Source organism: Schistocerca piceifrons, chromosome 2 (assembly GCF_021461385.2).
Source record: "Schistocerca piceifrons isolate TAMUIC-IGC-003096 chromosome 2, iqSchPice1.1, whole genome shotgun sequence".
NCBI lineage: Eukaryota > Metazoa > Arthropoda > Insecta > Orthoptera > Acrididae > Schistocerca > Schistocerca piceifrons.
The window spans coordinates 5,085,076-5,111,709 of record NC_060139.1 but is presented as its reverse complement, the minus strand read 5'-3'; the positions used below and the strand labels follow the sequence as shown (position 1 = coordinate 5,111,709).

At 39.4% G+C, this 26,634-nt stretch overlaps 1 protein-coding gene across 1 annotated transcript in view; it reads left to right on the top strand.

Moving 5' to 3' along the window:
• The window catches only part of LOC124777256 (ribonuclease Z, mitochondrial), a 145,262-nt gene that overhangs the window by 40,246 nt on the left and 78,382 nt on the right, over nt 1-26,634 (top strand). Inside the window, exons 3-4 of the mRNA XM_047252583.1 lie at nt 5,802-6,084; nt 15,674-15,934. Coding sequence (XP_047108539.1) covers nt 5,802-6,084; nt 15,674-15,934 — 544 coding nt within the window. The remainder of the gene's footprint in view (nt 1-5,801; nt 6,085-15,673; nt 15,935-26,634) is intronic.

Genomic DNA, 26,634 nt, shown 5'->3' with positions numbered 1-26,634 from the left:
TGCCCGTGTATTACTGTCACAAATCTGGTTCTACAAAAACACGTCACTGGGGTGCAAGCATCCCTGAACCACCTCAGTTCCCTCTGCAAAATACCGTTACTATGCAATCTCCACTACCTACGCCTCATCACCCATGTTGAAATCCTGACACTCCAATGCCTAGAAGAACATTAAAAACACCACCTCCACAAATTATGCAGCCTGCTGTCATCCTACTCCTGCCTTGGGGCACTACTATCCAACACCATCCTACCCACGGTTTTCTTCCTCATCAACACCTCATGCACCCAGATCTTTCCTAGCTGACGTTTTCAACCTACCAAATCCTCCAAAACTCCCTACCAATGCTCCATGAAATCCAGAGCTGCAACAATCCCATAACATGGTTGTTAACCTTTTCACCAAAATCCTCAGTCCCACAGAAGTTTGTGCTATCTAAAGGCCTCACATTCAGCCATACTCCCAGGTTTTACCATATTGGACTTCTGCTGCTCCCTACAGTGAAAACACTTTTTTGCCACCAACCCCCTCCAAACAAAGCCAATCCAATCCCAACATAGAACCTAGCTTGTCCCAATTCGTACCACCATCCAACTGTGACCCTCGCACACTCCCACCCAACCATCCCTGGTCGGCTTCCAGGAATTCACTTCCAATCTGGCCTCACCTTCCCCATGTTCCTCTCTCAGAACAACCACCTTTCAACAGAAGAAAGAACTGTCCTACACAACCTGAAAATGGACCCTGACCTGATCATAATCCTGGCAGTCAGAGGTTCCACTACTGTTATGATGAACCAGAGTGATTACCTGGCAGAGGGCCTTTTCCAGTTGTGCGACACATCCACCTACAAAATCTACAAAATAGCCCTAACCATGAAGTCCAACATAACCTCCAATCCTCGTGGAACCCCTTAGGCCCTTCCCACAACCTCTCTTCTGAATTCATCTTCCGACTCAAGCCAAAAACAGCCCACACATCTACCTTCTACATTCTCCCCAAAATCCACAAACCTAACAGTCGTCGATACCCCATTATGGCTGGTTACTGTGCCACCACCAAAAGAAACTCGACGCCTGTTGATCAACACCAGCCTTCTACATTCTCCCGAAAATCCACAAACCTAACAACCCTGGATGGCCCATTATGGCTGGTTACAGTGCCCCCACCAAAACAAGGTGGGCCCTTGTTGATCAACACTAGTCACTTTCTACATCGGCTCTCTGCCATCCCCACAACCTTACTTCCCGGATACCTACGCATCACTGCTAATGCAACCTCCCTATACACCAACATACCTCACACCCATGACCTTGCCGTGAATGAACACTACCCCTTCCAACGCCCTGCAGATCCCAAACTCACCACTTCATTCCTTGTACACCTAACCAACTACATAAATTTGTGGCACAGCTATAGACACCCACACTTCACCCTCCTATGCCTACCTTTTCATGGGCAACGTAGAGAATACATTTCTAGCTTGCCAAAACCTGAGACCCCTGGTCTGGTCAAGGTTTATTGATGACATCCTTATAATCTGGACCCAAGGCCAGAACAGATTATCTTCATTCCTCCATAACCTCAACACCTTCTCTTTCATCCACTTCACCTGATCCTCCTCCACCCATCAATCTCCTCCACTAGATGGCTCCATCCACACCTTGGTCCACATAAAACCCACCAATCATGAACGGTACCTGCATTTTGCCAGCTGCCACGCTTTCAACACCAAAAAAGTCCCTCCCATACAGCCATGGATTGCAGTGATGAGAACTCCATCGCCAAGTATGCCAACAGCCTCACAGAGGCCTGCAGACAGGCAGTACCCTCCAGACCAAATTCACAAACTGGTCTCCTGTGCTGTATCCTCACACACACACACACACACACACACACACACACACACACACACACACACCTGATCCTCACACCCATCCCAAGAACCAGCCTCAAAGATGCGACCCTCTTGTCACCCAATACCACCTATGACTGGAAAGACTGAACCATGTCCTTCACCAAGGCTTTGATTACCTATCATCATGCCCTGAAATGAGGGATATCCTACCTAAGATACTTCCAACCCCTACCAAAGTGTTGTTCTGCCTCCCACCCAACCTCAACAACATCCTAATCCCTCCCTATGCCACTCCCACCCCCAATCCCCTGCCACAGGGATCATAACCCTGCCGAAGACTCATATGCAAGGTCTGCCCAAACCACCCACCCAACACTATCTACTCCAGTCCCGTCAGAGGCTTACCCTACCCCATCAGAGGCCGGGCCACTTGTGAAAGCTGCCATGTTGTATACCCACTCTACTGCACAGTGTTTTACACTGTTATGACAACCAACCAGCTGCTAATGTGAATGAATGGCCACTGCAAAACTGTTGTCAAAAACAAGGTGGACCACCCAGTGGCACAGCATGCAGCAGAGCATAACATGCAAGATTTCATTAGCTGGTTCACAATTTGTGCCATCTGGATCCTCTCCAGCACCACTAGCTTTGCTGGGCTGCACAGGTGGGAGTTATCCTTACAGTCCATCCTTCACTCCTATAACCTTCCTCACTGGCCTCCTCCAACCCCCACCCAATAGTGTGTGTGTGTGTGTGTGTGTGTGTGTGTGTGTGTGTGTGTGTGTGTGTGTGTGTGTTGATATTGAAAAAGGAAGTACATTCCAAAAGCTGGTCTAGCTTTGTACTTTTTGTTTGATGCGGTACTTCTGCCTTTCAGTGAGTTGTCTGCTTTATTCCTAAAATAATTCATAGTGTCAAAAATACAGCATTCAGGGCACTACAAAGTGGTAACTCTACTGGCTACCAGTAAAGTTATCACTTTTTAGTGTCCATTAAATTGTTGATGTTGTTGTTGTTGTTGTTGTTGTCGTTGTCTTCAGTCCTGAGACTGGTTTGATGCAGCTCTCCATGCTACTCTTACCTGTGCAAGCTTCTTCATCTCCCAGTACCTACTGCAGCCTACATCCTTCTGAATCTGCTTAGTGTATTCATCTCTTGGTCTCCCTCTACGATTTTTACCCTCCATGCTGCCCTCCAGTACTAAATTTGTGATCCCTTGATGCCTCAGAACATGTCCTACCAACTGATCCCTTCTTCTAGTCAAGTTGTGCCATAAACTCCTCTTCTCCCCAATTCTATTCAATACCTCCACATTAGTTATGTGATCTACCCATCTAATCTTCAGCATTCTTCTGTAGCACCACATTTCGAAAGCTTCTATTCTCTTTTTGCCTAAACTATTTATCGTCCACGTTTCACATCCATACATGGCTACACTCCATACAAATACTTTCAGAAACGACTTCCTGACACTTAAATCAATACTCGATGTTAACAAATTTCTCTTCTTCAGAAACGCTTTCCTTGCCATTGCCAGTCTACATTTTATATCCTCTCTACTTCAACCATCATCAGTTATTTTGCTCCCCAAATAGCAAAACTCCTTTACTACTTTAAGTGTCTCATTTCCTAATCTAATTCCCTCAGCATCATCCGACTTAATTCGACTACATTCCATTATCCTCGTTTAGCTTTTGTTGATGTTCATCTTATACGCTCCTTTCAAGACACTATCCATTCCGTTCAACTGCTCTTCCAAGTCCTTTGCTGTCTCTGACCGAATTACAATGTCATCGGCGAACCTCAAAGTTTTTATTTGTTCTCCATGGGTGTTAATACCTACTCCGAACTTTTCTTTTGTTTCCTTTACTGCTTGCTCAATATACAGATTGAATAGCATCGGGGAGAGGCTACAACCCTGTCTCACTCCCTTCCCAACCACTGCTTCCCTTTCATGTCCCTCGACTCTTATAGCTACCATCTGTTTTCTGTACAAATTGTAAATAGACTTTTGGTCCCTGTATTTTACCCCTGCCCCCTTCAGAATTTGAAGAGAGTAATCCAGTCAGCATTGCCAAAAGCTTTCTCGAAGTCTACAAATGCTAGTAATGTAGGTTTGCCTTTCCTTAATCTATTTTCTAAGATAAGTCATAGGGTCAGTATTGCCTCATGTGTTCCAACATTTCTACGGAATCCAAACTGATCTTCCCCGAGGTCGGTTTCCACCAGTTTTTCCATTCGTCTGTAAAGAATTCGCATTAGTATTTTGCAGCTGTGACTTATTAAACAGATAGTTCAGTAATTTTCACATCTGTCAACACCTGCTGGATTGGGATTATTATATTCTTCTTGAAGTCTGAGGGTATTTCGCCTGTCTCATACATCTTGCTCACCAGATGGTAGAGTTTTGTCAGGACTGGCTCTCCCAAGGCCGTCAGTAGTTCTAATGAAATGTTGTCTACTCCCGGGGCCTTGTTTCGACTTAGGTCTTTCAGTGCTCTGTCAAACTCTTCACGCAATATCGTATCTCCCATTTCATCTTCATCTACCTCCTCTTCCATTTCCATAATATTGTCCTCAAGAACATCGCCCCTTTATAGACCCTGTATATACTCCTTCCACCTTTCTGCTTTCCCTTCTTTGCTTAGAGCTGGGTTTCCATTAAATTCTGTGACCAAAATAAGGATTGTATTTTTGAAACTGTCTGTTGATAGGGTATGCAGCAGTTCCTAAAATGAATCTAATGCATCTTTATTTGGTTGGTTATTGGTAGGTGGAATAAAAAATGAAATAAGTGGATAACACTTACTTACGAGGGTTGGAACTTTAATAGTGGCAACTATTTATTTAGAGCTTGTATAAAATAGACAAGTGTTTCGAAGTTTTACTCACCTTCAAAGTAGTTACCAGCGTTGTGTATAACCCATTGTTAGCAATGTGGAAGTCGTAGGATACTCTTAGCAGTGACAATTGTATTGACAGTTCGAGCGGCGCAGTCTATTGCCCGACGAATTTGAAGCAGTTCTGAAGTGAATGCCGTGAAGTGTTCCCTTCAGCTTACAAATCGAGTTGAACTCACGAGGGCTTAAGTCAGGGGAGTGCAGTAGATGGTATAGCACTTAGCAGCCCCATCAGTCAAACAAATCAGTAACAGCTGGCACTGTACGTGCTTAAGCATTGTCCTGCAAAATGATGGTCAGGTCCTGCAGAAAGTGTTATCACTTCTGCTTCTAAGTTGCTTGTAGAGTGTGTTCCAAAAATGAATGGCATAGAGACAGAAATGATGACACTTTCTGCAGGACCTGACCTCTTTCTACAGGACAATGCTCAAGCATGTACAGTGCAAGCTGTTACTGATTAGTTTGACTGATGGGGCTGTTAAGTGCTATACCACCTACTGCACTCCTCTGACTTAAGCCCTCGTTAGTTCAGCTCGATTTCTAAACTGAAGGAAACACTTCACAGCATTCACTTTGGAACTGCTACAAATTTGTCGAGCAATAGACTGCACCACTCAAACTGTCAACACAACTGGCACTGCTAAGAGTATCCTACGACTTCCATATTGTTGGCAACGGGTTATACACAATGCTGGTAACTACTTTGAAGGTGAGTAAAACTTTGAAACATTTATCTATTTTATACAAGCTGTAAATAAATAGTTGCCACTATTAAAGTTCCAACCCTCGTTTATGCTTGTCTCCTCTCCAATATTGTGTCTGTTCATTGAATACTTGTCTTTTTTTGTACCATTATTTAGTTTTCATATTTACACTTGGTGGCTCTGTGGTAAAATGCCGGATTACAAATCCAAAGGTCTGGATTCGATCTCCGGGCAGTCCTAGGATTTTTATCTATCACTTACCCAATGTTAATAGTAAAAGAAATAATGTAAATTTATATGTCTGTATTTCTAAAATAACATTTCTTCTTTTTGTAGGATGAAATATTTTCAGCAACACGTCGATTTGTAGTTCTGAAAGATTTAACAGTTCAGCTGGCAGACTTGCAGAATCAAGAATTTGAAGACAATGTCATGACTGTTAAATATGTGCCCATATTTGAGGCCCAGTTAGACGATGAAAACAAGTCTGATATAACAAACACTTTTAACTCAAGAAATGTTTCTAGTATACTTGATGGGAACTCATCAGATGAGACAGATGATATTGATTATTACGCACATGAGAAAAAACGTGCTCGTAGTTCTTCAAGATCAAAAGGTAAAATTGTTTTGAAAATATTTTGTAAATATTTGTATTTTTGTCATAGGAGAGAAATTTTGTAAAGGAATCCTGTAGGATACAACTTTTGAGGTTGGTAGATTGTGTATCCATCAATGGCAAAGCACGAAACTATCTTGGCACTCACTCATGACAAGCTTATGATTGTCATTGAAATCACTGTTCCTCTTTTTTATGAGGGCGAGTGTTGGGGAAGAGATGTTGCAAATAAAGTCACTCAGTTATGAGGTTTCATCATCTGAGTGCTCAATGCCTGCAACAATGATCTTTTTCTGTAATGGATGGAGGACTGTTACATTCATGAAGAAGGGTTTGCAGTAACAAGTCACTATTTATGTTATCAAATTTATTTTTTATACTTTATTGATTTTGGATGTATTCACTTATTAAATAGAAGACATACACTTAAGTTATTCCACATAACAAGTAGTAGATCTAATATGTCTTCTTAGCTCTCACACAACCCTTTAAACTCGTTTGTAAAGTACCTACAAACTGTTCAAAACAGTATGCTAACATTTCTATAATCACACTAAAAGGAAGAAGAAAATGCAGGTATTAAGAACAAATATTAGAACTAATAACTATTTTATGGTACTTCTAAGTGCACACCATCCATAAATGTGTATGAAAACACCACAGGTCGGTAAAGTTTAACATAAATAAATGACTGGGTGCTGCAGTTCATACCTCAATTGTGATTTTCCTGTTCAGTATAATTGCATTTCGCTCCATTCACTGTCCACAAGCTCCTTGTACAAGAAAGAGAATATTTCATGCCTTCATCATTTGCCTTAACTTATGTCACATGTGAATGAAGTATGGTAAATATTGTATCTGTTTCTGTGGATAAAATTTTTATGTACTGGTATCAGACTTTCTGCCATTGTAGCACAATAAACAAACTATACTGCAAACAACACACCTTGACAAGGTATTTAATGTGCTGTATCACTGAAGCTGCATGTTTTTAGAATACACAAGTTTAAATACAATATCCACCAAATAGCTTCCAAAACGCTGAAATTAAGATGGCGGCGGCTCGATTTGCTGCTACCTGCCAGTTACAGCGAGCACAGCAGGTGTGACCAACTCAGCCAATTATAACATGACTTCTTCTTCATGTGCATACACAAATTAATATACATACAGTATAGAAGCAAGCAGAGCTTTGCCTTCATGTGTAATTTTGGTTGTCGCAATTATTGGCTGATGCTTTTTCAGGGATGTGATTAGTCTCAGATGGAAGAGCGCAGCTTAAATTGCTCTGAGTGAAGCAATGACATTCCTTTTCTGTTTGCGAGAAATGTTTGGCTGTTTTTTCCCGAAGTATGAGGTCTGTTCAAAATATTCCACAGCATTTGTAATTTTTTGCCAATGGTGTATCGGAGCAAAATGTGGCTTGCACCCTTGCACATGCCTGTGTTTAATGTGTAACTGCCAGAAGTTTCATTGTTGTATGTCTTAGTTATTGTTCAGTGCTGTAATAAGGAATGTTGTGTTGCACAGTTTGCGAATTTCAAGATGGCAGAGTTAGAGGAGCAACACATCTGCATTAAATTGTGTGTGAAACTTAAGAAAACCTTGACAGAGACACATCAAATGGTGCAGCAAGCCTACAGCGATGAGTGTTTAAGCCACACTCGGTCTTACGAATGGTTCACAGAGTTTAAAAATGGCCAGATGGAAGTTAGATGACCCTCGTTCAGGATGCCCTTCGACGTCTGCCGACAACACTCATGTCAAGAACATCAATGAAATTGTGCATGGCAATTGAAGACTGTCCGAGAGATCATAGAAGGATGTAACATTTCAGTTGGATGATGTCATGAAATCCTGACACAGCATCCTGGAATGCATTATGTTGCTGCCAAGTTCATTCCACAGCTCATAAGTTAAGACCGGAAAGATATCCATCTCACAATCTATGAAGAGCTTTTGGATCGTGCCATTGAGAACGAGATGTTTCTTGAGAGAAACATAATTTCTGAAGTTGAAAACCTCATTAAAAGGATGAATATTTGCAATGATAGACAGGATAAAAGAAAATTTGCAGACAGCGTTTCATGTGATCCAGAAAGAGGCCTACCAAGACTGCTTCCAGAAGTGGAAATGGCATTGGGAGTGGTTCATCAATTGTGGAGGAGAGTATTTCGAAGGAGACTGTACACAATAAGTGAATGGTAAGTGTAGAAAAATTTTGTGGACAAGATTTCAGAATTTTTTGAACAGACCTCGTATGTCGCTGTTTGTATATCACCATTTTGAAGGGTATTGTTAGGTTTGGATGTAACAACACAGCTTTAATTGCTGGAAATGAAGCAATGACATTTAAATTCTTCGTTGACACATATATTTGGCTGCTGGTCTCTGAATACGTCCAATGTCCAGAGTGGAGTTAGGCTGTTTTTACTGAAAGAGAGTGGTATTTTTAATTTTTGCTATGTTAATTTTACTCATTCATAACTAGTTTCAGCCATGCAGGTCATTCTCAAGTCATTTTATGGTTCTGTACAAAATAGATATATTGTATTACTGTAAACCTAATTTAAATGTATTTATCTGCAACAGAAAACTATGCATTGCGTTTTGCATTGTCAGCATCTTTAAATTTGTGTTTTCTGTTCATTGCTATCTTTTTGGCTTGACAACTTGACATTTACAAAGGTATTATATTGATCAAAGAGTAAAGCTAAGCGTGTAATAAATGGAATAATAATTTCAAATACTGTGACTATATGCCTATTGTTGAGGAAAGTTAAAAAATAGCAAGAAATAAGAGTAAAAAATAAAATAAACATAAATATTGAAGTATATAAAATAAATTGTGAGGTAAATGTATTTAAAATCATTTACATTCACATAATTACATTTCTATTCTTGGAGGTAACAACATATTCTATTTTGTACAGATCCACAAAATCACTTGAGAATGGCCTAGAAGGATGAAACTAATTGTGAACAAATAAAATTACTATAATGAAAGTGGAAAATGGCACCACCTTTTAACAAATCTATTGCTGTGTACCTGCTGTAAAGAAAATGTTTCTTTTTATCATGTTATTTCCAAGGATGTGGTTAGGCTGAGATGGGAGCACAGCTTGAATTGGCACAAAAATCTTGTTGTGGTGATAAACTTATCACTATCATAGCCCACGGTTGAGGTTAGGTTGGAAGGCTGCAATTTGGTTATTAGTTGGTGAAGCCAACATATGTGAAAGCTATAAAACCTGGGTGTGCTGATAACTGTAGCTTGTTACATAGCAAAGAAATGTCTAATTTTGCTTGCTTGTCAAGAATATTCAGCTATTTTCCAAAATATATTGCACTTTATGAGGGTATGGATAGGCAGGAAACTAAGAGCACAACTTCAATTTGTGGAGACAACTAGTTGTTGTAACTTAGCTAGTAAATTTGTTTCAGGAAACTGTCAGTATTTAAGCAGAATTATAGCTTGTCATGGCTAGTTTGTAGCACGTCCATAGCACTTGCTCCATATAAGTCAAATGTGATGTTATTGTGCAACCAAAGTCAATAACGTATCTAGCACTGTGACATATTGTGAAATTTGGGCCCATTTGAAGGCAAGTATCATTCCCTAGTTTTTGTTCAGTCTTTAAAATGGAGTGCCTTTAGTGCCTTCTGGGTGAAGTTGGATTTTGTGGATTATGGTCATAATGGGTGAAGTATGATTTACTACCACAGCCAATGGATTAAAGCAGGTGCCGTGTGCCATGTAATTTTTTACTGAACAAGGTCTCTCCGTTTCTAGTGCTGATGGAGGGTGTGGAATGGTAGTTGCATGCTAAATGTGCAATGCATGTTCAAGCAGAGTGCCAGGATCTGCACACAGTTCGGTGTTGTGCAAGTGATAGTATAAAAAATCTCTGACTTCTCTGCCATGTGTGTCTCCATGTGTTGTCCAAAGATGGTGAGACTTCTCACAAATTTTGGAATGTGTTCGCATATGGTGACTGACTGTCTTCCTCCTGTCATGAACTGTGTATTGAGCAGGAGATAAATAATGCATAACAGTTGGGGGGGGGGGGGCATGAGTAATGGTTGAAATAGACAAGGTAAAATATGGGAAAAGGAAACACAGCAAAGGCTGTGAAATCATTGAAAATTAGGTGTTTGGTAAAATTCAGTGAGGGTTGAAAAAATGCTTGCTTGAGCCTGTTGAATTTCGAACTAAACGAGACTTGATGAGAATAATCTAAGAAAAGATCCCCCTCTCAGATGACATTTGTTAGCAGCTGCTTCAGTTCATAAAATGCTCTAGGTATTAGAGGTCCAGCACCTTCAAGTGAACCATATTCTGAACTTTGTAGATCCAAAAGATCATTCTCTTCACACATAGAATGTGGAGAGAATGTTGTAAGATGTCAGAGGTAGCATCCCTTGATATGGCAGAAAGACCAAACGTTATGTGCATTACATAGCTGAGTATATGTTCCACTGAACATATCACTTGAAAGAAATATTACATCACTTTTTTGTTGAAGTGGATAAACTTTACCTGCCCGGTGGAACTGTGATGCAATAATTCTTTCATAGAATGCTGCATGCAAGCATGACTAGGGAAGTCAGCACCATCACTTTCCTCACTAAGAAAGGTATGTTACAGCATAACTTTGCTTGGTATTGTACACTCTGTATGTTACTTTGGGATATCTACTTTATTCCTGTCTCACGCTTAAAAACTTTTTGTCATTTGTGTGTTTGCACATTGAAAATGTGATGATATGATTGGCTGGTTACATCACATGCCATGTGTGTGTTGTGATTGGCTGATGAGATCCATGCACTGTGTCCTGGTTGTCTAACAAAACCACACCAGACACAGCAATCTCAGTTTCATGATTTCCGAAGCTATCATGCCATATTTGGTGGATTTAGTGTTTATACTTCTGTATTCTGAAAATAAGCAGCTTCAGTGATACAGTGCACTGAAGATCTCTCAAAACATGTTCATTTTTGTGTTTGTATGCTCCTCTTGTGTTTACTTCTTTAAGTTGCCTTTGTCTAGCATTAGCAGTGTAAACAATTCCTCTTATGGTAATAAAATGCAGATAATATGATCTCTCTGGATGGGAACTGCTTAACAGAACTGTTGAAGAAGATGAAAGGCTCACAGTGTTCTGGAATCAAGTGGTCGTCTGTGTAGAAAATAAAATGAGATTTGGAAAATGTGTTTTGGTGAACTACACAAAAGACGCAGAACTGTGTCCGAAAGTGACATTCCAATAGAAATCGGACTACGTATTAGATCCCCCCACCTACATCTTGTGAAATGATCACCGACAGAAAAATCAGAGAAATTAGATCTCCTGTGGAGACTTGCCAACAGTCATTCTTCACATGTGTTATTTGTGAGTGGAACAGGAAAGGTGGAAATGGTAGTATGAGTAGTATCACGTGTACACTGTGCCACACTTGCATATTGTAGATGTAAATGTAAGGAGGAACCTAGTGTGTGTAAGGGAGGCCATATATTTTTGTAGATAATTTAGATAGAAAAAGATCTGCAATTGAAGTGTTGCTGACCTATTTCTTAGCCTCATAAAAGACAGAAAAAGTACAACATACAAAAATAAAATACTATAGGTAGTGAAGTTATCTTAAATAACTACAGCTGTACAATCAGAAAACGGAAAAAATATAGGTAATATCAAACAATGGAAAATCCAGGATGGAATATAACAATATAATGAAAAGGATGGTTGCTACTCACCATATAGCGGAGATGATGAGTCACAGAAAGGCACAACAAAAAGACTGTCAGAATGTTAGCTTTCAGCCAACAAGGCATTTGTCAAAAACACACACACACACACACACACACACACACACACACACAAACCAAAGTAGTGATGTGCAGTTGGTTTCATAGTGCAACATTACCAAGAGATTGGTAAACACAGTAAAAAAACATGAGAGAGTGGGTACTAAAGATTATGTAGAACTGTTGCCCTATCAGCCTTCTGTCCAAACTGTACAAGCTTTCCCTAGAATTGTGACTACCACATTGAGCTCTGCAGTTGACATGGCTCAGCCCATTGAGCAAGCTGAGTTCCGCACAGGATTTATTACAGTTCACCGTATCCTCACTCTACACGAAACAAATAATAGAACACCTACCTCTTTGCCTTACCTTTATAGATTTTGAAGAAACATTAAAGTTGATCAATCATCCTGCTCTGTTTGAGGCTCTTAACAGAATAAGGAGTAAATCAGGGACATATTAAATCATATATAACATATGCAATACCTATACACCATTTATGAGTGTTGTTGAAGAAGTTAATGAATTTCCCATTGAAAAGGATGTAAAACAAGGAGACTGTATCTCTGAAACTATTTTCAGCAGTCCTAGAAAAGCTGTGTCTGAGTTTAATTGGAAAACAAAGAGAATCTGTATTCTGAGAAAGAGATTAAATAACCAAAAATTTGTTCCTGGTGTTGTTCTGGGCAGATAATATAGAAGAACTTTCTGATACTAATTAGTGAAGTGGCTTTAGTCTGCTCTGAAGTTAGTCTAATAATGAATTACGATAAAGCAAAGATCATGATAAGTGAATGGACACTGGAGAGAAATATATGTTGGATGTACACAATTGCAGAAGTTTGGAGAATATGTCTGTCTGAGTCAACTTTAAAATATGAAAGGTGGCTTAAAACCACAGTTATTTTAACATATTAAATTTGTGTGGAAAGCTTACGGAAGATACTAGTCACTTTTCATGTGTAAGAAGTCAGTTGAGTTGAAGAAAACGGTTTTTTATCAATGTGTACTACCAGTAATAAATTATGACTTTGAGACATGACCATTGTGTTCAGAGTCAGAAAATTCATAGTAAATCAAAGAGGAATGGAAAGATTAATGTTGGGCTATGCAAAGAAAGGGAGAAGAAAGCATAACTATCAGGTGTGCAACAAATGCCAGTGACCTAATGGAAAGAGTAAATACCTTGAAGTGTCAGGCAATAGGAAGCTTGTGATCAAGTGTATAATGGAAAACAAGAACCATTATTTATTTAAGGAATGGAATTGTAGCAAGTGGAGTTAGTCGTATAATATGTTGTAGAAAGCATTTCTTGGGTAGTCAAAATAAGAAGGTGTGCTTCATGTTTAATGTAGCTGAAGAGTAGACCATAAATGAGAGGGAAGTCAGTGTCACTGTAAATGCACTGAGTTAAAAAATTGCTGAAAGAAAGAATTATATTTTCCAAGGAATTTTAATAGATGATATTGTTGTGATTTTGCCATACATGCATTTGAGTAAATGACCAGAAACTAATGGTCCTTTAACATAAGGAAATCTAAAAGTAAGAAACCAATGAAGAACTCAGTTAAAAGGTAGGCAATCAGGGCTCCATGATTGTATAACTCCTCTAATGATTATATTCCAGTGGTAGGTAGTTATTTATTTGGGTAAAGACAATTAATGTGAGCAGGAAGAGTGTTGAAAGTTGGTATGTAGCTACAGTTTAGGAAGGAAAAATGTTTGCTAGCATATAAGCCATCTACTTAGGAATATTGATAAAGAGCATTATTTCATCATCAGTTGTCAGCAGCAGGGGAGGGAGATAGAAATCACTCTGCATGGCCATTCTAATTTAAGTTTTTCAGCAAATCACAAAAATCGTCCTCAGAAAAGGTCTAAGTCAATTTCATTCTCAACTCTTGCTCATCTCATCTTCCTCTTGTGACTCAATGTTGATAATGATATGTAGTTAACAGTTTCACTTGTACAGTAAAATTTTTCAATCTGGTTTTGATTGTCTCACCCATTTTTACCGTCCCTACAAAAACATAAAACTCAAGATTATTGATGTTAATGTGCACAATCTACTTCTTTAATCAAACTGGTAGAATGGTTATAAATAATGGCGAAGCCACCACTTTCTCACAAAGATTTTTACGAAAAGTTAACAATGTAAACTAGTATCTGAAGTTGTCAAACTGTAAAAATGTAGGATTAATATTTTGTATAAAAGAATTAAAAGTAATGTTAATAATTACTGTGCATAGATTTCAGAGGTATAAATTACTAGATGATTTGCTGTGCTTATTTATTCAACTATGGTGTCCACAGTTGTATGTAGATATTGTGACCCCACATCTCTCATGTTCCACCTTGTGAGTTGCTAAAAGGAACTCATTAAACTTCGGTTACACAATAAATCAGTCTAATCTAAAAGCTGTAAATTCAACTAAATACCTAGGTGTTACAATTACAAACAACTTCAATTGGAAGGAACACACAGAAAATGTTGTGGGAAGACTAACGAAAGACTGCGTTTTATTGGCAGGACACTTAGAAAATGTAACAGACCTACTAAGGAGACTGCCTACACTACACTTGTCTGTCCTCTTTTACAATACTGCTGCGCGGTGTGGGATCCTTACCAGATAGGACTGACGGAGTACATCGAAAAATTTCAAAGAAAGACAGCACGTTTTGTATTATTGCGAAATATGAGGGAGGGTGTCACAGAAATGATACATGATTTGAGCTGGACATCATTAAAAGAGAGGCATTTTTCATTGCGACGGAATCTTCTCACAAAATTCCAATTACCAACTTTCTCCTCCGAATGCGAAAATATTTTGTTGACACCATCCTACATAGGGAGGAACGATCACCACGGTAAAATAAGGGAAATCAGAGCTCGTACGGAAAGATATAGGTGTTCATTCTTTCTGCGCACTATACGAGGTTGGAATAATAGAGAATTGTGAAGGTGGTTCGATGAATCCTCTGCCAGGCACTTAAATGTGATTTGCAGAGTATCCATGTAGATGTAGATGTAGATTTCAAGTTTCGCATTTTGAAGCAGAATTCACACCTATATTCGCATTTATTGCAAAATGGGTGACAAATTGAGGGAGCGAGCCGACCAATCAAGGATTTATACTTTCCTTAAGATGTGTAGGTATGAACTGCATTGTGGAATCTTACATTGGTCCTCTGGAATATGCCATTTTTCTACCCTGCCAACAAAGGGTTTGACAACAAGATTTACCATTCTTGCCTTTTATTGGAGAACATTCAGCCTCCCTTAAACAATTACCATATCAGTCACACCCAGTAGCTCTACACATCCAAAAGTTGGAGAAGTATGGCATATGGTCTAAAGACACAGTAGCAGTCAAGGTGCTTGCTATGTGATACTTTCCATTTCTGTCAGTGTAACAGATTTTTGGTGATCCCACTGCATCAGTAATTGTTAAACAATCACCATCCTCCCTGGAGCACCTAAGAACAGTTTCCTTCTGCAGTACAGTTGTACTAATTAAGCAGTTATCAAATGATCAAGTAGATGGACTTACATTCAAGTTCTTTGACGCCAACATTTCATTGTAGGACGTGATGAACTGCATACAATTCTATGAATTTCATCTCACAGATTTGCTAAAAGAGAAATACCATTCCAATCACTTCAAACCAAAGGCTCTTCATGTAAGTTTTGTCATAAGTCTTTTTTCCCATTTACCAGTACATCAGGGTACTACCACATTCATTGCAACAGTATATATACTAGCCAGACTGTTTCCATTCCAGACCGCAAGAGACTATGTAAGAGTCCAGAGTCACCTAAAGCTACTACCATCAGTTCCGTTTGCAGTATGGCAGTGTCATACATCTGTCGTTTAAAACCTCGCCCAGGAAGCCTCAATCTAGAAAAATGTGTTGAGAAAGGAGTACCCCCAGGCCCATTACTTGGACGTCTGAAATCTGGTGAAGATGTTGAACTAGAGGATGGATCAGTTGTAAAGTCAGCTGAAGTGTGCTTTCCGGATGACCCAGGACCTGTTTTCCTTGGTGAGTACATACAAAAAATAATTCTATGTCATTTTGATGCAAATTAAAATAGTTTCATGATGATGAGTATGATATTCAAGACAGAAACTGATGCATATAAATACTAAGGATGTCATATGTGGTGGATAAGATCATTTTGTGTGTTTAATAGAACGAGAGAGAGATTTTTGTATTGACATATAACGTAATGTATATTTGTATGCGAATACTGTCTTTCTGTAAACTACATACATTATTAGACATATCCATAATGTATGTCAGAACTAAAACACTATTAACTGTCTCAGGAATATTAACATGTTTGTACGTTTATTACGTTTGGCAGAGCATTATGATAGCTAAAGGAACAGAACAGATAGAATATTGAAATCTGGGAAATTGCAAATGATAGTTGCAAAAGGGAATGCTTACCAGGAAGAGTGAGAGGTGTGGAATAAAAGTGTGGTGCCTGTAACCTGCACAGTTGAAAGTTTAGCCTTTGTGTTGGAGTAGCTGATTCATTTGTGTACAACAAGAATGTTATATTAACATAAGGTTCATTTGGTGGTATTTTTACATGTGGGTTGAGTAACTATAATATAAAGAATGTTGTTGTTATGGCATCATTCCAGAGACTGGTTTGATGCAGCTCTCCACACTACTCTATTGTGTGCAAGCCTCTTCATCTCCGAGTAACTACAGCAAACTACATCCATCTAAATTTGCTTACAGTACTCATCTCATGGTCTCCCTCAATGATTTTTACCCCCACACTTCCCTCCAGTGCTAAACTGGTAACCCTTTGATGCCTCAGAATGTGTCCTACCAACTGATCCCTTCTTCTAGTCAGGTTGTTCCACAAATTACTCATCTCCTCAGTTCTGTTCATTACCTCCTCAATAGTTACATGATCTACCCATCTAATCTTCAGCATTCTTCCGTAGCACCATGTTTCTAAAGTTTCTATTCTCTTCTTGTTTAAACTACTTATTGTCCATGTTTCACTTCCATATATGTCTACAGTCCATAAAAATTCTTTGAGAAAAGACTTCCTAACACTTAAATCTATCTCAATGCTTCTCTTTGTAACCTCCCCCTCACTTATCGACCTTAATGACAGTGAAAAATTAAACCGCGTGCACCTAATGGAAATTTGGGAAAAGCAATCGTCACCGAAGTTAATTTGTCGGTAAAGAGGGAGGAAAGGGTTACATCTAAGTGAAAGGAAAAATGCAAATGAAATTGGTGGAAATTAATTTTGAGAAAGAGGTAAAATTAATAAAGAAAGTAAATGTGCAGTCGTTACATTAGCAATTAATTGGCATTAATTAGATATTTGAGATTTGGGGAAAATTACGGTCGCCAGTCCCATGGACAACTACTATAATAACTGAAAATGAAAGATTAATGCACATATATTTAGCACTAAAAGCGTGGCAACTGAAGGTTGACACGTGTCATGTGAAAACTGAATATTTGTCAGAAGTAATAAATTTCGCTACACTCTGACTTAATTTATCAAAAAAAATTAATAAAACCGGAAAATTGAAAGTTAATTTAGTGACGAAATTCAATAAAATGAGGTTAGTCTTGGGCTACCTCATCAATCATTTCAAAAGCTACTTGAGTCTACGCAATTTAGAAACAACAGATTTAACTTTGAACTTGAATTAAATGATTCTGATTAACAATAGTAAAATTTAGTATGTACCAAGCTGAGCTGCAGTCACAGGTAAGCTAAAATATGGTAACAAAACTCGCACTCTTAATTTGTGCTTGTGTAATCTAAATATTGTAGCCAGCTATGAATACTTTAACTGAACTTTGAAATTAAAGCAGTGAAATGGAATGATATTACTTTAATGCTGGCGTTTGAATTTCAACGACACTCGGGTTCATTCCGGTAAAGAAAGGGACCCTGCTTGGTAATGCAATTGGGACAATGAGCAACAAAGGTTCATGCTAAGTTACTGTATTTTGCTAATGCAATAGTTTGAAAAGCTGAGGTCTGTCATACGGTTCTAAAACTTTACATGCTTCCAGTCTTCCTTGTTGGTTGATTGAAGATTTGAGGCCGTTGATCGAGGAGGTGGCGACAGTCACTCATTGTCGGCCGTCGCTGTTGCAGAAGCTGGATGTTGACGCGCCTTCTTCTCGACACAGTGACCAGGCGAAAGGGGCTCTTGATGTGCGACAGCTAATGCTTCCCGTCCGCGACACCGTGTCAGAAACTATCATAGCACGTAGAGCGCAATTACATGCTGCCAAACCCCGAAAGTGCGGCAACTCGCGGGAGCGTCACACAACAAACCTGCTTCACCGCCCTACTCCAGCCAGACTCTCTCTGCCCGCACTCCACGCGGCAGAGTTCACTACCAAGGATCGTAAACACTTTGGTTCTCCACACGACCTATTGATGTAATCGTTCGATAGCATAGTTTTCCCTAGGCCAGACCCAGTGTAAAAATACAAATAATATTTACAAAACAAACTAATTATACATCGACATAAGCGCATAAATGTACATATATACAAATAGTAAAACAATTACAATATATATAGACACAGAAATGTCATATCTTCAGGTAACAAAATAAGGAAAAAATTTATAGTACAGTAGATGGAAATAGGAGGATATGCATTTCCGGCGTTACACGTGCCCCACATTGTCTGAGGATGTTCGTGTAACCTAAACAGACTCATAAAATGTCCCAAAAAGGAAAAAAACCAGCAGAATTGCATATGCTCAAAACATAAAGAAAATTTAGCATTAGGCTAATTAACCATAAACCAATTTTTAGACCATAATAATTGAGTGGAGACACTCCTAACCTTATTCCACTCTGTCATCTTACACAAAGAAAACAGGTTGACAATATATTAAAATCCATAGAAAACATAGAAAATTGTTTAGCTATTCTAAAATCAGCGAAATTTGTAACAGTATCAAGAAAGAAATGGAATACTATTTACAAAATTAACCAGGGTACATGGTCATAAAAAACAGGTATATCAAAATACGCAAATTAATAATTAATTACATAGAATACACATTTTTATATAACCTTTTCATAATTAATATTCTTGTCATGAGAGTCCACTTAACACTAAACAAGAAAATAATATACATATGATCGGAAAAAAAAAAGAAAAGAAAAACATAAATATTGACAGCAGAATTCTTTCAAATCAGCTGTCCAGGAAGAAAAACAACTCCGCCTTCCGTACCCGCAAGTACAAAGAATGCTGAGAGCGGCACAAGAGCCGACAGCGGCTCCGCCTCGCCAGTATTGTTGCGCCCGCCTGTGTGGCACGCTTGATCTCACTCGCCTGTGTAACGGCATTTCCAGAACGTCCGCTTCACTGAATTCTTTAGGAAAAACTCACTCCCGAGTAATCTCAAGGAGTCCATAAACACTATCACAGTTGATTACTCGACACTGTCCATCATCACACACATGTACTAGCTTGAAACTTAAAACAGCATCTAAGTACATCGGCATTGACTAGTAAAACACACATTCATGAAATCTTACAGGTAGTTACAAAATCATATTTACATTCCTTAATCTACTGTGACTCAGCTGAAAACTCAAATTAGCAGCTTGGATTTTTCAATTGGTTAATAATCAGTTACTCTTAAATCATTTAATCAAAATTAATTACTTATTAATTACAACTTCTTTAATGAAAGCATGGCAATCTAGCGAATCGTTAAATCTACACTCTATATTTATATGCAGTACAAATTACCCATTCTGTGGTATTAATCAATCCTAGGTTGGTACAATTTCAAGTCTACAATGTTCCGTATACCCAATAGTTTTCCAGAGCTTGGATATTCTAAGCAATAAGCATTTGTGTGAGGTATACCAATGACTTTATATGGTCCATTATAAACAAACTTAAATTTAGAGATTTCATTTTCTATCTCGCTCGATTTCTCATGAGCTTTTACCAGTACTAAGTCTCTGATTGCAAACTTAGCAAAACGCACTTTAGCGTCATGACGACGTATGCGAGCATCGGCTCTTAGCTTCATTATTTCTCGCAGACGACCTTTTTTCACACCGATACTAATGTCAATCCGTGGAGTGAATTTGACTATCTCTTCCACAATTGCCAGTTTGTCTGAAAACACACTCTTCTTCCTCATTATTACTTCATACAGGCCCCGTCTTTGTTCGTGTGTTACGTTTGACACAGCGTCTACAGTACTTTCCAATTCACTTTCTATTTCTACACTATTGTCAATGCTGAGATTCCTCACGTTACAGTAGTTCAAATTCATACCCACGTCAATGGCATCCTGCCAGTTAACATGATGTGTATAGGCTGGTATTGCCTATGCACACCATCTCCTGCCTCGTCAAAAATAACTACTATTGTTTTATCTTGTGATGTACATGTCAAAGTTTTGGTTTCACAATTAATCACTGCACGGTACTTTAATAGCCAATCTAACCCGATAATTACTTCCGTAGTTACGTCTGACACGACGACAAACTCTTGTTCAAATCGTGCCCCACATATCTCGAAGTGCACAAAAATCTGTTTTGTGACCGGTTTACTGACCTTCCCAGTAGCACCGATAATTTTCACTCCTGTTACTGGCATAACTACGATACCAGGTCTGTCTTCCAGTAACTCAAATATTTTCCCAGATACAGCACTCAATTCTGCACCGGTGTCAATCAACACGTTTAGTTGTAGGCCGTGCATATTAACAGACACTACTATCTGTCTACACTTATCCTCGACTGTTTCTTTATTTTCCCGCAGTAAATCCTCGTCTATATCCGGGTCATTCCAGAAAAAAACCATCCAGCTTTGATCTTAAATCCGGCTTATCTGGCGGCTTTTTCAACCTCTGTTCACATACAGTTTTAATTTCAACACGTTTGTCCTGAGGCTTAGTCTGTAGCTTCGCCTCCAATACCAAAACCTTTTCCTGTAACTCGTCAACTAGTGAGTGTTGCTTTGCTATCAATTCACTAATTGTCACCTTCGTTGATTCCTCTTTGGCCACATTGATCTCATCTGCCAATCTACCTGGAGGAATGTGCCCAGTAGTCTCTGCCAATTACTTCCTCTGGATCAGCGCAACCCACACTGCTATCGTCCGACCGTATAACGTCAGCTCTAACCTCATACGCGCTGTAATCTGCGTGCTTTTCTACCAATCGTGTCCGGCTATCACTAAAATTTTCGTAATCTTTCTCCTTAATACCATCGCAATGTTTGAACTGGAGGTTTGTGTCGGATGGGTCGGCTACTTCTACCACTATAACTTTCGGTAAGGTCTGCCGGTTAGGGCCAGAACTTCCCGTCACTACTTCAACATCCAACTCCTGCAGGACGAAACACAAAGAATCTTGCTCGTACTCCCCATTAACATCAACTATTTATGGTAAAGTCTGCCGGTTAGGGCCAGAACTATCTATCACTTCACAAACACTATCTTCCTGCGGGACGAGATGCGGCAAATCCTGCACGGGCTCCCCATAAACACTTCTCCCATACAGGCCCCTATAATCTCTTAGTTTGTTGTATAAGCGACAGAACTGCCTTAACCAGACCTCATCCCTCCCTGCATCCCCTCGCTCGCTGACGGACGTGTTACCCGACATCTGATCTTCTCTCAACACTTGCGAATCATTCTTAAACTCAATCTCCAGTTCCGCTGTGAGTGTTACAGCTGCCACTTATAATCGATTTCCGGAACACTACTTAAATTGTTCTAACTGACAGTGAATGTATTTTCTACTGCCGTGTCTACAGCTGGCTTACTACTTGTGGGTGCACTCCTTTCTCTTAACACTGGCACACTCTCTCGCCGTTGATTATTCCATACGGAATTTTCATAACGACGACACCTCGGTTTTCTACTGTTATTGGGCCGCCAAAATTTCCTCTCGTCCGGTCGGCCCCTCACCGGCGCGGCTATTGGTTTCCCTGTCTCGTCCCAGCAGATCTGCTTCCCGGATGCTGCTGAGGCGGCTTATCACACCCTCTGGCATTATTACTATTCTGTGAAGCCCTTATCACGTTAGTATGATACTGGTTTCCGTCATTCCTGTTATTATTTGCATTGTATCGATTGTTATTACGGTCTGAACCATTATTGTTATTGCTGCCATGGTTGCGGTATGCATTATTCCCATGGTTATCATTGTTGTGGTACCCATTGTTGTTACCACGGCCTCTACCACTATCGCGATTATTGCGCCAATTGTCCTCGTCCTCAACTCTTTCCAGGAAATCATTGATAGTCTTGTAATTGCTTCCTACGTAGCGTTTTGTATCATCTGGAAGCTTCTTGTAGGGTTCCCAGACTATTTCGGATTCCGTGCGGCGATCACGCAAATATTCCAACTTGCGGATCCGCCCTCACAAAACTCCTTCATCGAGCCACGCAAATTCGCATTGAAAGGCCTCGATACGACAAATTCGCGCCAGACACTTTGTTGTTTTTGCTCTGACCAGTATTCAGCCAGAAACAAATTTTTAAAATCGTCAAAAGTCAGGTTCGTGATGTTGAGGTTTAAGCCCCAATGCTTGGCATCACCAGCCAACACGTCAATAACCGCATTAATTTTTCTCTCATTAGTCCATGATCTGGGTAAAACTCTTTCACAATTTTTAATGAAATACGTCACGTGTGTACCGCCTGTTTTCAAGGGGTTGAACCACTCTTCTTTTTGTCAACAATTCCGAACTATGTGCACAGATTGGCACATAGCTCTGTTTTTCATCAATTTTCTTTTCTAATTCCGACACTCTCATAATTACTTGGCAAGTGGTTGTCGCAAGCGTTTCCACTTCCCTCTTTTTCTCTTCGCAGGTATTAGCCTGCTTCCTCACTTTAGTATCTACTTCGGACACTAAAGCCTTTAAAGTTTCCACCTTCTGTTGATCCTCTGTTTTCACTAATTGAATTTGTTCTGTCACCTTATTCTTGATGATCGGAGCAACTGCTTCTCCTACACTTTTCTCGATTCTGCTAATTTCGGAATCAAAACGAGTATTTATGCTCGCAATTTCCGCTTGAACGCCTATCATTTTCTGTTTGAGATTACCGATTTCGGTATTAATTACAACAATATCTTCTTTGATTTTATCAACTTTTGTGTTAACAACTCAAACATTGTTGTTAACAACATTATAGCTTTGTTCTGATTGTCTAGCTTCCTGTCAATTTTTTCAGACTGAGCTTCTTGCTTGGCAGACTGAGCTTCTATCTTGCTAGACTGAGCCTTGATTTCGTTAATCAAAACATTCAATAAATCAGTTAAATTCCGGGAAACTACCGGTTTTACTTCCATAGCGGGTTCCTCTTTAATTGTACCCCCGTATTCCTCATCAATTGATTCAGATTTGAGTTTCATTTCCGATTCCGAAAAATTTCTAAAGTTTGCAATTCCATTTCTGGTCTTTGTTGCGTTACAGCGGTCGCGTCTTTCATGCTAGCCGCCTGCCCTTGAACAATGGGTTCCGCGGTGCGCGCTACCCACTGTTCGACCAATTGTTCCGTACCCAAGTCTACCAAATTCGGGTAATTGTTACCTTCACTCATTTTACCAATTTTCAATATAAATGCCAAATCTCATATCTATTTAGGATTCCTCACACTACTTATTCTCGCTGACGTATCGACCATTTCGTAACCAGTACTTTGTTACGAGATTTGCATAATGCAAAATTCGTGTCCAGAACAACCTCAAATCTGAAGATTGTCGTGTCACCAGGTCGCCACATGTAACCTCCCCCTCACTTATCAACCTTAATGACAGTGAAAAATTAAAACGCGTGCACCTAATGCAAATTTGGGAAAAGCAATCGTCACCGAAGTTAATTTGTCGATAAAGAGGGAGGAAAGGATTACATCTAAATGAAAGGAAAAATGCACATGAAATTGGTGGAAATTAGTGTTGAGAAAGGGGTAAAATTAATAAAGAAATTAAATGTGCAGTCGTTACGTTAGCAATTAATTGGCGTTAATTAGATATTTGAGATTTGGGGAAAATTACGGTCGCCAGTCCCATGGACAACTACTATAATAACTGAAAATGAAAGATTAATGCACATATATTTAGCACTAAAAGCGTGGCAACTGAAGGTTGACACGTGTCATGTGAAAACTGAATATTTGTCAGAAGTAATAAATTTCGCTACACTCTGACTTAATTTATCAAAAAAAATTAATAAAACCGGAAAATTGAAAGTTAATTTAGTGACGAAATTCAATAAAATGAGGTTAGTCTTGGGCTACCTCATCAATCATTTCAAAAGCTACTGTAATCTACGCAATTTAGAAACAACAGATTTAACTTTGAACTTGAATTAAATGATTCTGATTAACAATAGTAAAATTTAGTACGTACCAAGCTGAGCTGCAGTCACAGCTAAGCTAAAATATGGTAACAAAACTCGTACTCTTAATTTGTGCTTGTGTAATCTAAATATTGTAGCCAGCTATGAATACTTTAACTGAACTTTGAAATTAAAGCAGTGAAATGGAATGATATTACTTTAATGCTGGCGTTTGAATTTCAACGACACTCGGGTTCATTCCGGAAAAGGAGGGAACCCTGCTTGGTAATGCAATTGGGACAATGAGCAACAAAGGTTCATGCTAAGTTGCTGTATTTTGCTAATGGAATAGTTTGAAAAGCTGAGGCTTGCCATACAGTTCTAAAACTTTACGTGCTTCCAGTCTTCCTTGTTGGTTGATTGAAGGTTTGAAGCCGTCGATCGAGGAGGTGGCGACAGTCACTCATTGTCGGCCGTCGCTGTTGCAGAAGCTGGATGTTGACGCGCCTTCTTCTCGACACGGTCTCCAGGCGAAACGGGCTCTTGACTTGCGCCAGCTAATGCTTCCCGTCCGCGACACAGTGTCAGAAACTATCATAGCAAGTAGAGCGCAATTACATGCTGCCAAACCCCGAAAGCGCGGCAACTCGCGGGAGCGTCACACAACACACCTGCTTCATCGCCCTACTCTAGCCAGACTCTCTCTGCCCGCGATCCACGCGGCAGAGTTCACTACCAAAGATCCTAAACACTTTGGTTCTCCACACGACCTATTGATGTAATCGTTCGATAGCATAGTTTTCCCTAGGCCAGACCCAGTGTAAAAATACAAATAATGTTTACAAAACAAACTAATTATACATCGACATAAGTGCATAAATGTACATATATACAAATAGTAAAACAATTACAATATATATAGACACAGAAATGTCATATCTTCAGGTAACAAAATAAGGAAAAAATTTATAGTACAGTAGATGGAAATAGGAGGATATGCATTTCCGGCTTTACATCTTCTTCAGAAACACTTTTCTTGCCACTGCCGCCTTCATTGTAAATCCTCTCTACTTCAGCCATCATCAGTTATTTTGGTGCCCAAACAGCATAACTCATCTACTACTTTAAGTGTCTTATTCCTAATCTAATACCCCCAGCATCAACTGATTTAATTTGACTACATTCCTTTATCCTCATTGTGCTTGTGTTGATGCTCATCTTATACCCTCCTTTCAAGACACTGTCTGTTCTGTTCAACTGCTCTTTGCTGCCTCTGGCAGACTAAGTATCTTTGGCAAACCTCAAAACTTTTATTTCTTCTCCCTGAACTTTTATTCATACTCGAAATTTTTCTTTTGTTGACTTGCTCCGTACACAGATTGAATAAAATTGGGGATAGGCTACAATCCAACCCTGTCTCCCTCTCTTCTCAACCACTGCTTCCCTTTCGTGCCCATTGACTCTTACAACTGCCATCTGGTTTCTGCACAAATTGTAAATAGCTTTTTGCTCCATGTATTCTATCCCTACCATCTTTAGAATTTGAGAGAGAGTATTCCAGTCGACATCGTCAAAAGCTTTTTCAGGGTGTATATGTCCAGGGACAACCAGCACATCTGGGAAAAACCTGGGAATTTTTTCATCCAGGAGAAAACTAGGAAAAACTCAGGTTTTTTTTTTTTTTTTTTTTTTTTTAGAATTCTTGAAATTTTTCATTGTTTTACTTTTCAGTTAAATTTTTGTAGGTTTGGTTGGTAAGAACTGATACTCCAGCAAAGAATTTTACTTAAGCCCACTGTTGCGGAATAATACTGCAGCAATAAAGCATAAACAAGGGAAAAATAAATAAATAAAATTTAAGTTGCAAAGGAAATTCACCATTTACAACAACAAAACACAGTGCTCTAACGAGTGTCTGCCAACAGCAAAATGTGCCATAACAACAAACTGCTTGCGAAGAGAGTAACTTCACAACGGTTTACATTAGGTTCATGCGTGGGCTGATGCGCGTGAGCAGTTGAGCCGTGTATGAGCAGTACCTTCTCCCGCTTCTGGCTACTTGAAGTGTGGCTGTTAGGTGTATCAGCAGTAGCAACAAGCAGCCAGACGCTGCTCCCCTGTGGGCCCAGGGGTTACAATAGGCCCAAGGTATTCCTGCCTGTCGTATGAGGTGACTAAAAGGATTCTCCAACTTTTTGGCCAAATCAGTTGTGGTCCCTTTTCAGGGTTTCACCTACACCTCTTTCAGAATTATCCAAAGTGTGGGCCATTTGGGGATGAACACCTTACGTGGTGCACCATACATCCAGTGAGCAATTAGACCTTCTGCACATCATATCGTCCTGGATCTGCACCTCCACCTGCAATCCAGTCATCTGGGAAAGGACATCTTACAGGATACATCATCT